The sequence below is a fragment of the Pelodiscus sinensis genome, chromosome 11 (genome assembly GCF_049634645.1).
Source record: "Pelodiscus sinensis isolate JC-2024 chromosome 11, ASM4963464v1, whole genome shotgun sequence".
Lineage (NCBI taxonomy): Eukaryota > Metazoa > Chordata > Testudines > Trionychidae > Pelodiscus > Pelodiscus sinensis.
The window spans coordinates 28,171,111-28,184,014 of record NC_134721.1 but is presented as its reverse complement, the minus strand read 5'-3'; the positions used below and the strand labels follow the sequence as shown (position 1 = coordinate 28,184,014).

The 12,904-nt window shown below is 38.7% G+C and overlaps 1 protein-coding gene across 3 annotated transcripts in view; it reads right to left on the bottom strand.

Moving 5' to 3' along the window:
* ERC2 (ELKS/RAB6-interacting/CAST family member 2) overlaps positions 1-12,904 on the bottom strand; it is a 1,112,164-nt gene that overhangs the window by 774,070 nt on the left and 325,190 nt on the right. For all 3 annotated transcript variants that reach the window (XM_075938889.1, XM_075938890.1, XM_075938891.1), the window contains one exon: positions 8,405-8,572. In XM_075938889.1, the coding sequence (XP_075795004.1) occupies positions 8,405-8,572 (168 nt within the window). The remainder of the gene's footprint in view (positions 1-8,404; positions 8,573-12,904) is intronic.

The window sequence follows — 12,904 nt, the reverse complement described above, 5'->3', positions numbered from 1 at the left end:
TGCTAAGACGCCATGTGCCGCCTCTCTCCCCCCCCCCCCCGATCTGATACCCCTCCCCTCCACTTCCCTCTCCTTCCCTAGAGCCAGACACCTCGCCTCCCTGCTCTAACCCAATCCCCCGCCACCCCAAACTTGTGCCCGGGTCCTGGAGCCAGAGCTGCTGCCGCTGTTACCACCATGCACATCCTTCTACAGGTGCTGGGTGCATGTGCTGAGCAGCCGGCTTTAAGCATGTGCTGGCCTGGACGCCGGGGACGTCACGCGCACCCCCCTCCCAACCTTATGCCCAAGTCCTGGAGCCAAAGCCGCCGCCCCACCTGGAGTCAGAGCCGCTGCCTGCACTCAGTGGCCGGCTGCTAGCACTTTCAGGTTGGGATGCTGAGTGCGACCTGGCCTGCACATGCAGGATATAATGTAGTGCGGGGCCGTGAGCGTGCATGCGGCTCAGAGCGGCTCAGCCGTGAGAGTGGCTGACCTGAGCAGTTCTGGGTTCTGTCCTAGTTCTGACAAGAGCCACAATTTTTTTCTTCGGGACTGCATGCGGCTCGCGAGCCGTGGGCTGGCCACCACTGCATTAGGTCATCACCATAAATACAATTATGAAGATGGTGTAAATCAGGGACAAAGTAAAAAAATATTAATTCACTTCTTCCCTTTTTTTAAAGCACCAGTTGACAGGCAGATGGTCCAGGTTCTACTTCTCACTAGGATTGCCAGATGTCTGGTCTAAAAGGGAACCTAGCAGTGTCCTTTCAGCACTGCTGCCCAGACACTAAAGGCTGGTTATCTGCAGTAACTGGCCTCTACCACCAGGGAGCAGGAAGAGCTGCTGCTGGAACCTGGCAGAGCACTGGAACACTCAGCAATAGCCCCAATGGAAAGGAGCACCTCTCCTGCCCTGAGCACAGTCTCCCTGCCCTTCCCCAATACCTCCCAGTGTGGCTCTCCCTCCCCAACCCTCTCCAAGTGACACATACCCATTCTTGGAGCCTGGCACTCCCTTCCCCATCTTGCCTCAGTTACATACCTCCAAAGCCTGGCTCTCTCACTTAATGTCCTGCCCCACTCACCCCTAAAACCCTGCTCTGCTGGCACGAGGATGCTAGTGGAGAGAGCAAAGAAGAATAGGGCAGGGGAGAGAGAAGAGGAACAAGTGCAAGGTCACAAGGGAAACAGATGAGCAAGGGAGAGGCCTTGGAGAAGAGGCAGAGCAAGGAACGAAAGAAGTTCCAAAGCTCAGTGACCAGTTTTCACAAATCACAAAGTTGGCCATCTTACTCCTCACTCTAACAAAAATTGCTTGTGTTATACTAGTGCAATACATAAACTCAGGGCTTGTCTACATTAAGGGGGAGATCGATCTAAATTATGCAAATTCAGCTACATGACTAGCATAGCTGAAGTAGACATACTTAGATCTACTTACCGCAGTATCTTCACAGCAATGTGTTGACTGGAAACGCTCTCCCGTTCATTCCTTTTGTGCTTCTTATTGAGGTGGATAAATATAGGGATTAGTGATGACGACAGGAAAGCAATCAGTGGTCGATTTATTGCATCTAGTATAACAACCCCCTCTCGATCAATCAGTGCCCTGTCACTTTGGCTCATTGTGCAGACATACCCTACAACTTAGCTTGTCTAGTATGAGTGTTCTGAGGCTTAGTTCACTGAAGCTTGCTAAGTGCTTTAAGATGCACATATGGAAGGCACTATACACCTTTAAAGTATTAATACTAATACAGAACTGTTTATGTAGTGGTATCAATAATTATTATTGATTTTCTAGAATAGTCGTTCTATATTGTATATATTTTGCACTACTATAACTATGAACAACTTTATTCAATTTTGTATGTTCTGTGTAATGAAAAGAATTGATGAAAAATTAAGAATACCTTTGTATCAAAATTGACAACAGAAAATACCACATAACATGCACCAAAATGAGTTGAGAATTTGATGAAAACTTGTTGGTTATTATAATGTACCTAATACACTTAGTAATCTAGAAATTCACTGGGTACAAGGAATATACTTCATTTCTATGTAACAGATTCTAAAAGTTTGTTTTTACAGTACAAAATATCAATCTAATCCAAAAAGAATACAACAGCCTTGCCAGTAAAAAGTAAAATGTATATCCTTAATATAGCATGAGAAACTATGAAGCTTTCAGAATATTCCAAATGAACTGAAAAAAGAAATTTCTGTAATATTACCTAAAGTATGCCCATTAGTTGTTAGTATAAAATCAATGTATATAGCATTTCAATAAAAAGTTTAACAAACTATTTAAATATTCTATTAAAAAGGCTGAAGTACTAAAAAGTACTCCCCATTCTACATTTCAAGATAGATGAAAATTATTCGGTTAAGCAAATTTCAATTAATTTCATTTACAATCTTTTTAATATATGTTGCATAAATTTGTTTTGAAGTGAAATTCATTTTCTTTGTGCAGTTTATACGATATGTTGAAATGTATATCATTACATTAAAACTAAATTTCCTATTAACTCATTACATATACAGGGGATCTCATTTCCATCTGATCTCCCAGGGGGAAAAAAAAGTCACTCTAATGTGCTCAACACTATCACTAAAAGCCTCTTGCACATTAACAATTACAGCTAATTTAAAACTAAATTACTTCCTGTATGAGGTGGGTATCATTCAGCAACTTTCCCCATTTCCTTTCACAAAGAGATCTTAAAGAGAGAAAAGAACTAAAGAAAATTCCTTGTGATGCTGTATGATAAAATAATTAGATCTCCACTACTTACTACAAAGAAGTAGTAAGCTTTTCTACGGGGCATATAAAATAGCTTGCTGTGCTTCAAAGCCTCATCAATTTATTAGGTTCTTTAATTATTAAAGTGTGGCAAAACTGTTCAAAATGTCAATGAGCTTCTTTGTGCAAGACTAGATCATCTTGTTTCAGGTTTAATTATAATCATTTATTAGTTAAAGCAGAGAGGCGAAAAAGACAGTTGAAGTTAACATAATATAAAGACACACACATATATTGTATGTGTGTGTGTGTGAGAGAGAGAGATGGATAATGAAATCACTCTTTCCTTTTTTATACTGCCTATCCTTTCTGAACAAAGTGTGTTCCTCTATACCAATATTCCAGTCATGAGACTTAGCCTAGTACAGTGATCCCCAATGCGGTACCCACGGGCGCCATGGCGCCTGCTGGGGCATTTATGTGCGCCAGCCGAAACATCTGGGCTGGCCCCGCCCTGGGCACGCGGCACATGTGTGGTGCCGGCCCTCGGCACGTGGCGCATGGGCAGCCCCTGCCCCGGGCGCGCGGCACATGTGTGGTGCCAGCCCTGGGCTCAGGGCGTGTAGGCGGCCCTTGCCCCGGGTGTGCAGCACATGTGCGGTGCCGGCTCAGGACATGTAGGTGGCTCCCACCCCCAGAAGCGCGGCGCGTGAGCCGCCCCGCCCCCAGACACCCAGCACGTGAACGGCCCCGCCCCCAGATGCCCGGCAGCTACGAAAGGTTGGAGACCACTGGCCTAATACATCTCTAAGGCACAAGTTAGCTTATGGACAAATACTTCAGTTCTTCCTGTTTATTACCTATACTCACTAGGTTTGTGTATTAATATCTAAGATGTTGAACAGATTTCCTCTTTCCCCTCCCTTCTCCTCCAATTTCCCTGCCATACTGATGGTGATGTATTCCAATCAGTTCTCCACTGATTTGATTACCTAATTCTTCATCATCCAATACACATTAAGGGAAGTCCAGCATTTATTATCATCATGTGGACTGTGGCAATGTGAAACTGCAATTCGACTTTGTGATGTGTTTCTGGCATCCAAGCAGCACCACCCCCCCAATCCTTCCCACCCTACACCCCTCATAGCCCCCCCTTCCAATAGTCCAGCATATCTGATAATCCGGCACCCCCTGGGTCCTAAAGGTGCCAGATTATCGGAAGTTTACTGTACATAACCAATTGTTCTTTGAGTAAATGCAGCTGAATATTTTATGTTAGTGATTTCCAGGCAGTACTCACAGGACATGGAGTTCAGAGACTATTTAAAGGAGGATTGTATGACTGTTTTCCCAAGTTTTTTTCTAATCTGGATGCAGCCATAATAGCACAATAGTTTGCAGAAATAAACACAGAGGACCAAGTGGTCACCATGCAAATGTGTAATATAGGAATGTCATTTAAAATGTTACTGACATGACCTGAGCTCTGTGAAATGAGCTTGTACCCTTCAAGAGAGTGTAGCCTCTGCTATGCTGTCATATTAAAGGGAAACAACGAGTACACCTGTGGCAATTTACAGGCTAACAAATAAATAAGTCTCAGGGGGTAGCCATGTTAGTCTGCAAATAAGAAAAACTTAAGAACAATTAATGGTCCTGCAGCATCTTAGAGATTAACAAAAAAAAAAATGTACACAGTATCATGAGCTTTCACGGCCATGAAAACTGATGATGCTATCTACTTTTTTTTGTTAGTCTCTAAGGTGCTGCAGGACCATTCATTGTTTTTTAAATATACAGATACAGATAGCATCATGAGGATTCATATGCAAAATCCACTTTTTCAGATGAGTTTGAGCCCCTGATGAGATCTTAAAAAGTCTGACAAACATTGTAGATAGCATAAAGCTCCAGGACATTGATATGTAGAGAAGCTTCCCGTCCTGACCACAGATCTTGAACCTTCAGTTCCAAATGCAGTTCCCACATTAATAAGTGGGCATCAATGACAATAGTTCCAGTGGTGGTGACCAAGAAAGGAATGCCATGGCACCTCCCTGAACCATCCACACCTGGAAGAAATCCATGACTTGCAGTGGAAGATTGATCAGTCTGTCCAAGGCACAACAGTACAGATGACAGACTAACTTCAGTCACATTTTAAGAGGATAAAGTCACAGACTAGCATATTGGATTACCTATGTATATGGGCTAGCACTTCAGGCATACTCAGGCTGCGGTTGGGAGCTGGATCTTCAGCTCCAGAGATAAGTGACAAATTGTCTTGAAGTGTTTGGTCAGCAGAAATGCTCTCAAATTCGTAGGACCTAACTGGGGCCAATGAGCTTGATTCTTTGAGTTGGAACAAAAGATGTTCCAAGATGTTTAAGATGAGACACAGATAATTGAGTAGCAGAGTGTGAACTAAACCTGACAGGGGACATCCTCTCTGACTTGCCTCTCAATAACCAATCATTCAGATAATGAAAGATATGAACTCTCTTCCTGAAGTATGCTGTTATCATGCCCATCCTTTTAATAAAGACACAAGGGGTGAAAGACTGGCCAAAGGGCAGCTCAGCATACAGTTAGTGTTGTTCCACCACAACAAACTCAAGAAATCTCTTGTAATTTGAGAGAATTGTTATAAGAAAATAAGCATCCTGAAGGTACAGGGCAACAAACCAGTCATGGTTATTTAAGGCAGGAAGTATAGTTGCCACAATGACTATCAGACATATATGTTGAACTCACAGATACTGAGGACAGGGCTCAAACCTCCCAAGGGCTTGGAAGGTAGAAAATACTGGGAGTTTGCATCTCTGTCCTTAGTGCTTCATGATTACTTCCTCTACAGCCTGAAATGCCTGTAGAGACTAAACCTGCTAAAAGAGAAGTATCTCATGAAAGGATTCTCTGAAAAGCAATGTGGGATGGAGGAGGGGGGGAAAGGAGGGATAGAAAGTAACTGTGTGGCATAACCCTAACAAGCAGAAAAACAACTAACAAAGCATGCATAGGACTTGGTGGCATTGGGGGACTTCAATTATTCAGACATCTGTTGGGAAAATACTACAGCAACGCCCAGATTATCAAAGATTTTTTTTAAAGTATTGGGGACAATTTTTTTATTTCAGAGGATGAAGAAAGCAGCTAAGAGGAGGCTGTTCTAGATTTGATTTTAACAAATAAAGAGGAACACCATTCCCGGATATATTAACAGGCTTGTTGTAAGACAAATAATTCTTCTGCTTTACTCCATTCTGATTAGGCCTCAGCTGGAGTGTCATGTCTAGTTCCGGGCTCCACATTTCAGGAAAGATGTGGGCAAATTGGAGAATGTCCAGTGAAGAGCAACAAAAATGACTAAGGGTCACTAGACAACATCACCTATCAGGGAAGATTGAAAAATTGGGATTGCTTTATTATCATGTTCCAAGAGAAGATTGAGAGGAGACATAACTACTGTAAAATATCTAAAATGTTATAAGGAGAAAAGAGAAAAATTATTCTTCTTAACCTTTAATAACACAAGAAGCAATGGGCTTAAATGGCAGCAAGGGAGGTTTAGGTTGGACATTAGGAAAACTTCCTGTTAAGAGTGGTTAAGCACTGGAATAAATTGCCTAGGGAGGTTAGACCTGTCAGGAATAATCTAAATCAGTGTTCCTTAAGCTTTTTAAGACTGAGGAACACCAAACAATTTTTTTTATGAAGAACACCAAGGATTTTTTGTTGTGGCAGGGAAAAAAAAGGTCAGGGGAAAGTTATTGAGCAAAAAAAAAAAAAAAGCGGCCATTTTGAATTCTGTTGTTCTCCGTGGCACACCTCCGACTGTCTCGCAGCACACCGATATGCCATGGAACACAATTTAACAAACACTGATCTAAATGGTGCTTGACCCCTGCTATGGGTGCAGGGGACTGGACTTGATTACCTCTCAAGGTTCCTATAATTCTATTGGACAGTGTTTAATACCCATTTGTCCGTTGTAATAGAGTCTCAAACATTGTAAAATCAAGCCAGCTTGTCCCCAAATTGTTATGGGAAACAAAGTGCTCCTGGATCACTGTCTTGAACACAAGAGTCAAAGGAGATATTTACTATTTTGCTGAGTCTTCTTTAGGTTCTGTGGCTCTTTCTGAACTAGTCTGTTGCCTACTTCAATCTTTAATCTTGTTCTATCAAGAGTTTGTTTCTTTGTATTTTATTTGACTGATGAAGGCATATTTGCAATCTCAAAAAATTTTTTGCACATTAACTGCATATGAGAGGATAGATCATGGAACATGCAGTTCAACAGACATCCAAAACATCAGAATATTTACTTGATAAACAGAGATTAATACCGTCTAACTTCCTCATGAACATGATGAACTAAAATGATATTTTGTCCCTAGAATTCCTTTAGCTAGGATTACAGCTTCAACTATCATGCAAGAAACCAGCTCATATATATTAGTATATTTTTCTGAATGTAAAGAGTTTATTTTTCTTTTACAAAGGCATGGCCTAACTTCTCATGTTTTTAAAATGCATAGCAATTCAAAACTTACTAAAAAAATGGTCAACATATAAATACGTTTCATTCTTATTTTATGCTTCATACTTCCACTGTAAAAAGCAGTAATGCAAAAGGAGCTAGTGAAGAAGACAAATTTTTACATTGAAATAGTTTATTTAATCATAGCTGCATAAACAATATTTAAATATTGAGCGTGGCAGCATATTTTCAAGCTCCGTACTTAGGCATTACAGGCTAAAAAAAAAAAAACCCCTGACGTACTGTCTTATATTAAGGATTAACAATCTATTCACATTTGAAAATCAAAGCTTATTTTCTAAGAAACAAAGGCTTCACACACCAATATCCTGCACTCATATTATACACATACACACAAACACACACACGCACCCTTTAAAACACAAACTACTGTTCTTCTTAGAATTGAAATGTATAATAGAAGACATAAAACCGAGTATCAGATCTAACTCACCAAGCTATTTTATGACAATTTGAAATTAGGAGTGAAAATATTAAGAAGAAATAAATCCAGCCATATATATATATTCCACTAAAGAAAAGGGAAATCTCAGCTATAGCTACATACTCTTGATGTTGTAGATTCCATACATAGGTCCGATCGTACAGTACAGGGTGTCCCAGCTATCAGTTGCCCCAGTGTTCATCTGTTCTGCATGAGAATCGTTGATGCTAGTAGGAACTGATGTGTTATAAGTCCTCCCATTCCTTGCTGTTAAGTCGTACAAAAAAACCCCAATTTTCACAAATGGAAGTCAGCCGCGGGAAAAAAATTCCTCACTTTAAGTTGTTTTGCTATAAGTCCAAGTTTTTTTTAACGTATCTTGAACTTATAGCAAGGTCGGTCTGCACTAACAGATACAAGACTGCTATTGAAGAAGTCATTAGGTTCTTTTCAAAAACTGCAGAATCAGAGCTAACATACTGTAAAAACGAAAATATGTAAAAAGTAAAATATGCCAACTGTATTAGCACATGGCAAGATTTAAACTGTTATATTCTTTTTAACAAATTGGGAAAAAAAGCCCAGGATTCATCTTCTGCAACTAATACATCATTTTAATCCTGACACACACAATTAACTAAACATTTATAGTGTATTGTATGATGAGAAAATAGCTTACCTCTGTCTGAAGTATGGCGGCTCTCTGTTCTTTGGCAGTAAGCGACTCTTTAAGCACTTCAATGTGTTGCTTGCAATCTGAATTCTGATTGCTAAGGGTTTCAAGCTTAGTTTGTAAGGCAAGAAGTTCTGATTCTTTCTTTGAAAGTTCCTGTTTCAACTGGTCAATCTGCAACATAAAAAACATTGCTTTATATCATTAATTTAATCTCCAGTATATCTCAAGTTCACGGAGATGAGAATGAATCTCACATGATGCAAACCAGATACCTTCTGGATAGTCAGGAGAAGCAAGGTTCTGATGGTGAGATGCTTGGCACCCACAATTTCTATTAAGGTTAGTGTTTGCAGTGTTGTTGTAATCATGCTGGTCTTTGGTTATAAGACACATGAAGTGAGTGAGGCAATATCTTTTATTGGACTGACCTCGGTTGGGTGAAAGTGACAAGCCTATGAGCATCACAGCATTCTTCTTTAAGTCTGGGAAAGGTAATCAGAGGGCCACAAAATGATGTGATCAATTAATATCTTTGCCGTTAGAGGACAAAAGATGGCAAGTGCATTATGTTGTAATGACACATAAATCCAATGTCTCTATTCAGTCCATGATTTTTTAGGTCTAAAAATTATGAATTTAAGCTTGCAGGATCAACATTTGAAGTTATTGTGCTGGTCTCCTTTGAGGATAAGATTAGATACAGAGTGACTGTTTTGTGAAAAGTGTTCCCTCTCCATTAATAAGGTATCTTTGCCTTTTATCAATTTTCTATGTCAATTAATCTTGAGAGTGGTTTAATTTTCTTCTTTTATCAATACAGTAGTTGTTGGTGCATTTGCTGCACTGGATGAAGAACACTTCATGTTGTGATAGGCATATTAATTGTCTATTTATTTTGAATGGTTTCTATATAAAGGAAAAAAATAAGGCTTTCATACATGTATAGATTGACTGCAACACCACAGTTCCTTCAAAACCACAGATACCATCATCATTGACTGCAGTGAGTACAGATTATGGGCATGACAGTAAGAGCCAGTTGTAGATGAGGAAGAGGAATTAAACCAAGGGGAAGTAGGGTAAGGAACAAATTGATAGAACTCTAACCAACTTTCATTTGCCACATAGTTAATGCCCTTCATCCTCCATTTTCCTTCTCTAGCAGCTTATGTGGAGCTCTCAAATGAAAGTCAAAGGAAAAAGGCACAGGACAGGGAGAAGGAGAGAATTGTGAGAAAATTCCAAATAGGGAGTCTATTTGACTATAAAAGCTATGGAAATCAATTCACTTAGGACAGGGATTCTCAAGGATGCTCAAGAACAGGTGTCCTTTTCATATTGCTAAATGGGAGAAGTGTCCTTGGATGGAAAAGACTATTTTGAACATTTAAAAATGGTCAAAGCATTGGAGAATACATTATAAAAATATTCCTATAGATCATATGACATAACAGGTATTATTCTCAAACATCTATGTGACAACAGTGGACATGCAAATTAGTTACTCAAATGCTTCATTGACCTATTTAAATTATCAGATGACTTCGGCCTGCATAGGGCTGAATTGGCAATAACGTCTCAGAGCTATTATTTCAGGCTATCCCTCTACTAACTAGTAGACACTTGGCTTTCATTTAAAAGCTTTTCCTCACAACCACAAGAACCAGAACGTTTTATTTTAAATCAAAGTTTAAATGTCATGAGAGTGATCAAAGAAGAGATAGAACTTCCCTATCCATCCTCTCCTTTCTCTTTAATACCAAAGGCTACTTGGAATGAGGCTAAATCTAGACCCCAGGAAAAAAAGCGTTTGTCATAATCAGCCACATGGTCAAGATCAAAACACAATAATATGTCTCAGACATTATTCTGAATTACAAATTTGGGGAAAATATTTGATGCTGATCACACACTTCACATTTATATTCAACATACAAAATGGATTCCTTTAAAATTAAATCTAAAAGGTACTTCTTCCAACCACAGATACAATATACATACTTATTCTTTTTTTCTCTCCACAAGTTTTGAAATGTTTTGTATTCACTAGGTTGGAGAATTTGGCTAGACACCCTTTGCTTATTGCACAACATCCTAATCTGTGTATGAAGTGAAAGCAATAGCCTTTATGATCTGAATTTATCGAAAGAAAAACAAGTTTAGAAAAATAACTAACAGATGAAACATTCAACATGAATCTCAAAATTATTAAAAGACAGAAAAAGTTTTCAGTTTGAAAGTAACCTTTTCTCCCCATCATTTATTTATTTTGCCAGCACATGTAAACAAGTGCAGAAATTAAGACAAAAGAGTACACAAAATAAACATTAGGTAGGTATATGTATATAATATAAAGGATAAACCCTTGATCTGAGGCCAATTTACTTGTATTAGATGTTTTATATTAGACCCTTGTGGACATCACACACTTCTAATCGCTATTGAAGGCTCTTCTCAGTTTAGTTCATGATGCTATCAAAACTCTGAAAAATCAACAGTCAAGGGAAATGGCTTTGTTTTCATCACAGATATGCTCCTCATTGCTCATAAACTATCTATCTGCTCATTAACATGCATATCTGATTTGCAAGAACTGGGACCTCTCCTTTAAAAAGAAATGTCCAGTACAGAACAAAACACACTTTTTGAAAGAAATAATTTTTATCTTGTGCATTCAATGGTTAAAATGTTCTTGCACGGTACAGTTCTCTATAAAAAAAATTAAGCACTTCTTTAAACAATTCAGTGTTCTTGCTGAAGTGTTTTCATTCCCACTCTGTTAAATATTAAGGTGAATATAAGAATAATGTTGATATGATCAAGTGAGGACTCATGCCTCTCTATCAGAGTCAAAGTAAAACAATGACCACAAATTCCACATGAGTTATATATAAAGAAGATTTACATACATGTCTGCATATGGATTCTAGATCCAAGGCCAGAAGGGACCCATTTGATCATTTTGTCTAATCTCTTCTATCACAAGCCACAGAACTTCTCCAAAATAATTTCAGTGGTGTATTTTTAGGAAAAAAACAGCCAATCTTGATTTTAATGGCCAGTAGTTAATGAAGGTTTTTCGCCTTCCTCTGTAGCATGGGGTACAGATCACAGCTAGAGGATTCTCTGTATCTTGGGGTCTTCAAAGTATTTGAAGGCTTCAATATCTGAGATATAAGTGAGAGGATTATTCTGGGAGGGGTGGGTGAGATTCTGTGGCCTGCACTGTGCAGGGGGTCAGACTAGATGATCATAATGGTCCCTTCTGACCTTAAAGTCTATGAGTCTAAGATATACACCATTGTGAAATTATCTCATTTCAACTTCCAGCTGTTAGGTAGTATTTTACCCTTCTCTGCTAGATTGAAGATAACATATATAGTATCCAATGACCTCTAGCAGTCCCTGTGCCTGACCTTCTAATTGTCTAGAGATATTTGGATGTGTGTTTATTATAAATATTTTAACATTTACAAAGTAGGAAATATCTTCATGCTTTATAAACGCACTGTTCACTAAATATGAATATAGCTGATAAACCTTCCTTTCTAGATTTAAATTAAGAAGAGATGTAAATTAAATCCCTATTTTTTAAATATAACAGTATAAAGATAATTCTTGCACCTAATGTTAACCATGAAAAGAGCCTTGTTCTACTGTTTGGCATCAATCAGGACTTATATTTATCAGAACTTCTTATCAGCAATCTACAGATCAGGTATAATAAGATCTGCTTGCTGACAGCTGTATAAATACTTTTTCCACCTTGAAAGGTTCTATGATGAACAGCAGAACTAGTATCTTTTGTTGCAAATCTCAGTTGTAAGAGGAAGGAAAGGGCTGGTGAAAGAAGTTGTACAGTGTTTCATCAGAATGTGACATATTTATCGAAGTACTGATCTGAAGGTTGTGATGAAACAATGGTAGGTATAACAGTCTTCTTCTCATTCATCTGTTCTTTATTGTAAAGAAATATATTGAATCTCTTCCTCTCAAAAACCTTGGAATTCCCTTTTAAAGACAAGATTTATGGACTTAGGTTACACCTTAAAAGCTTCAATATATTTTCTGAGATATTGTAGTAATTACTCTGTAAATCACAGAGAACTACATACTTGTAGGTTAACCGCATTTCAAAGTGTACTGTAATCTCACTTATGGTAAGCCCATTTATGAGTTTTAAAAAACTACATTGAACATAAAAAGCATTCCACAAAACTTTAAATATAAAGGAAGCTGCCAAAATGGCCTTAAAATTTCTTCTCCCATGGGAAGAATTTAAGACAGTAGATAAACATGGCAGGTGTCACAGGATACTGATGATTCCTGGAATCTATCCCAGGAGATCCCACGCTTTCTAAAATTAAGGTACTATACCTTTTGCGAGCCAGAAAAGCCTAACCATTTAATACCATACAATGATAATTTCTCACTGTCTCCATTTTACACTAAAGATAACATAAGACATGACAGTAAAACGATTGCCTAGATGGCATTATGGTT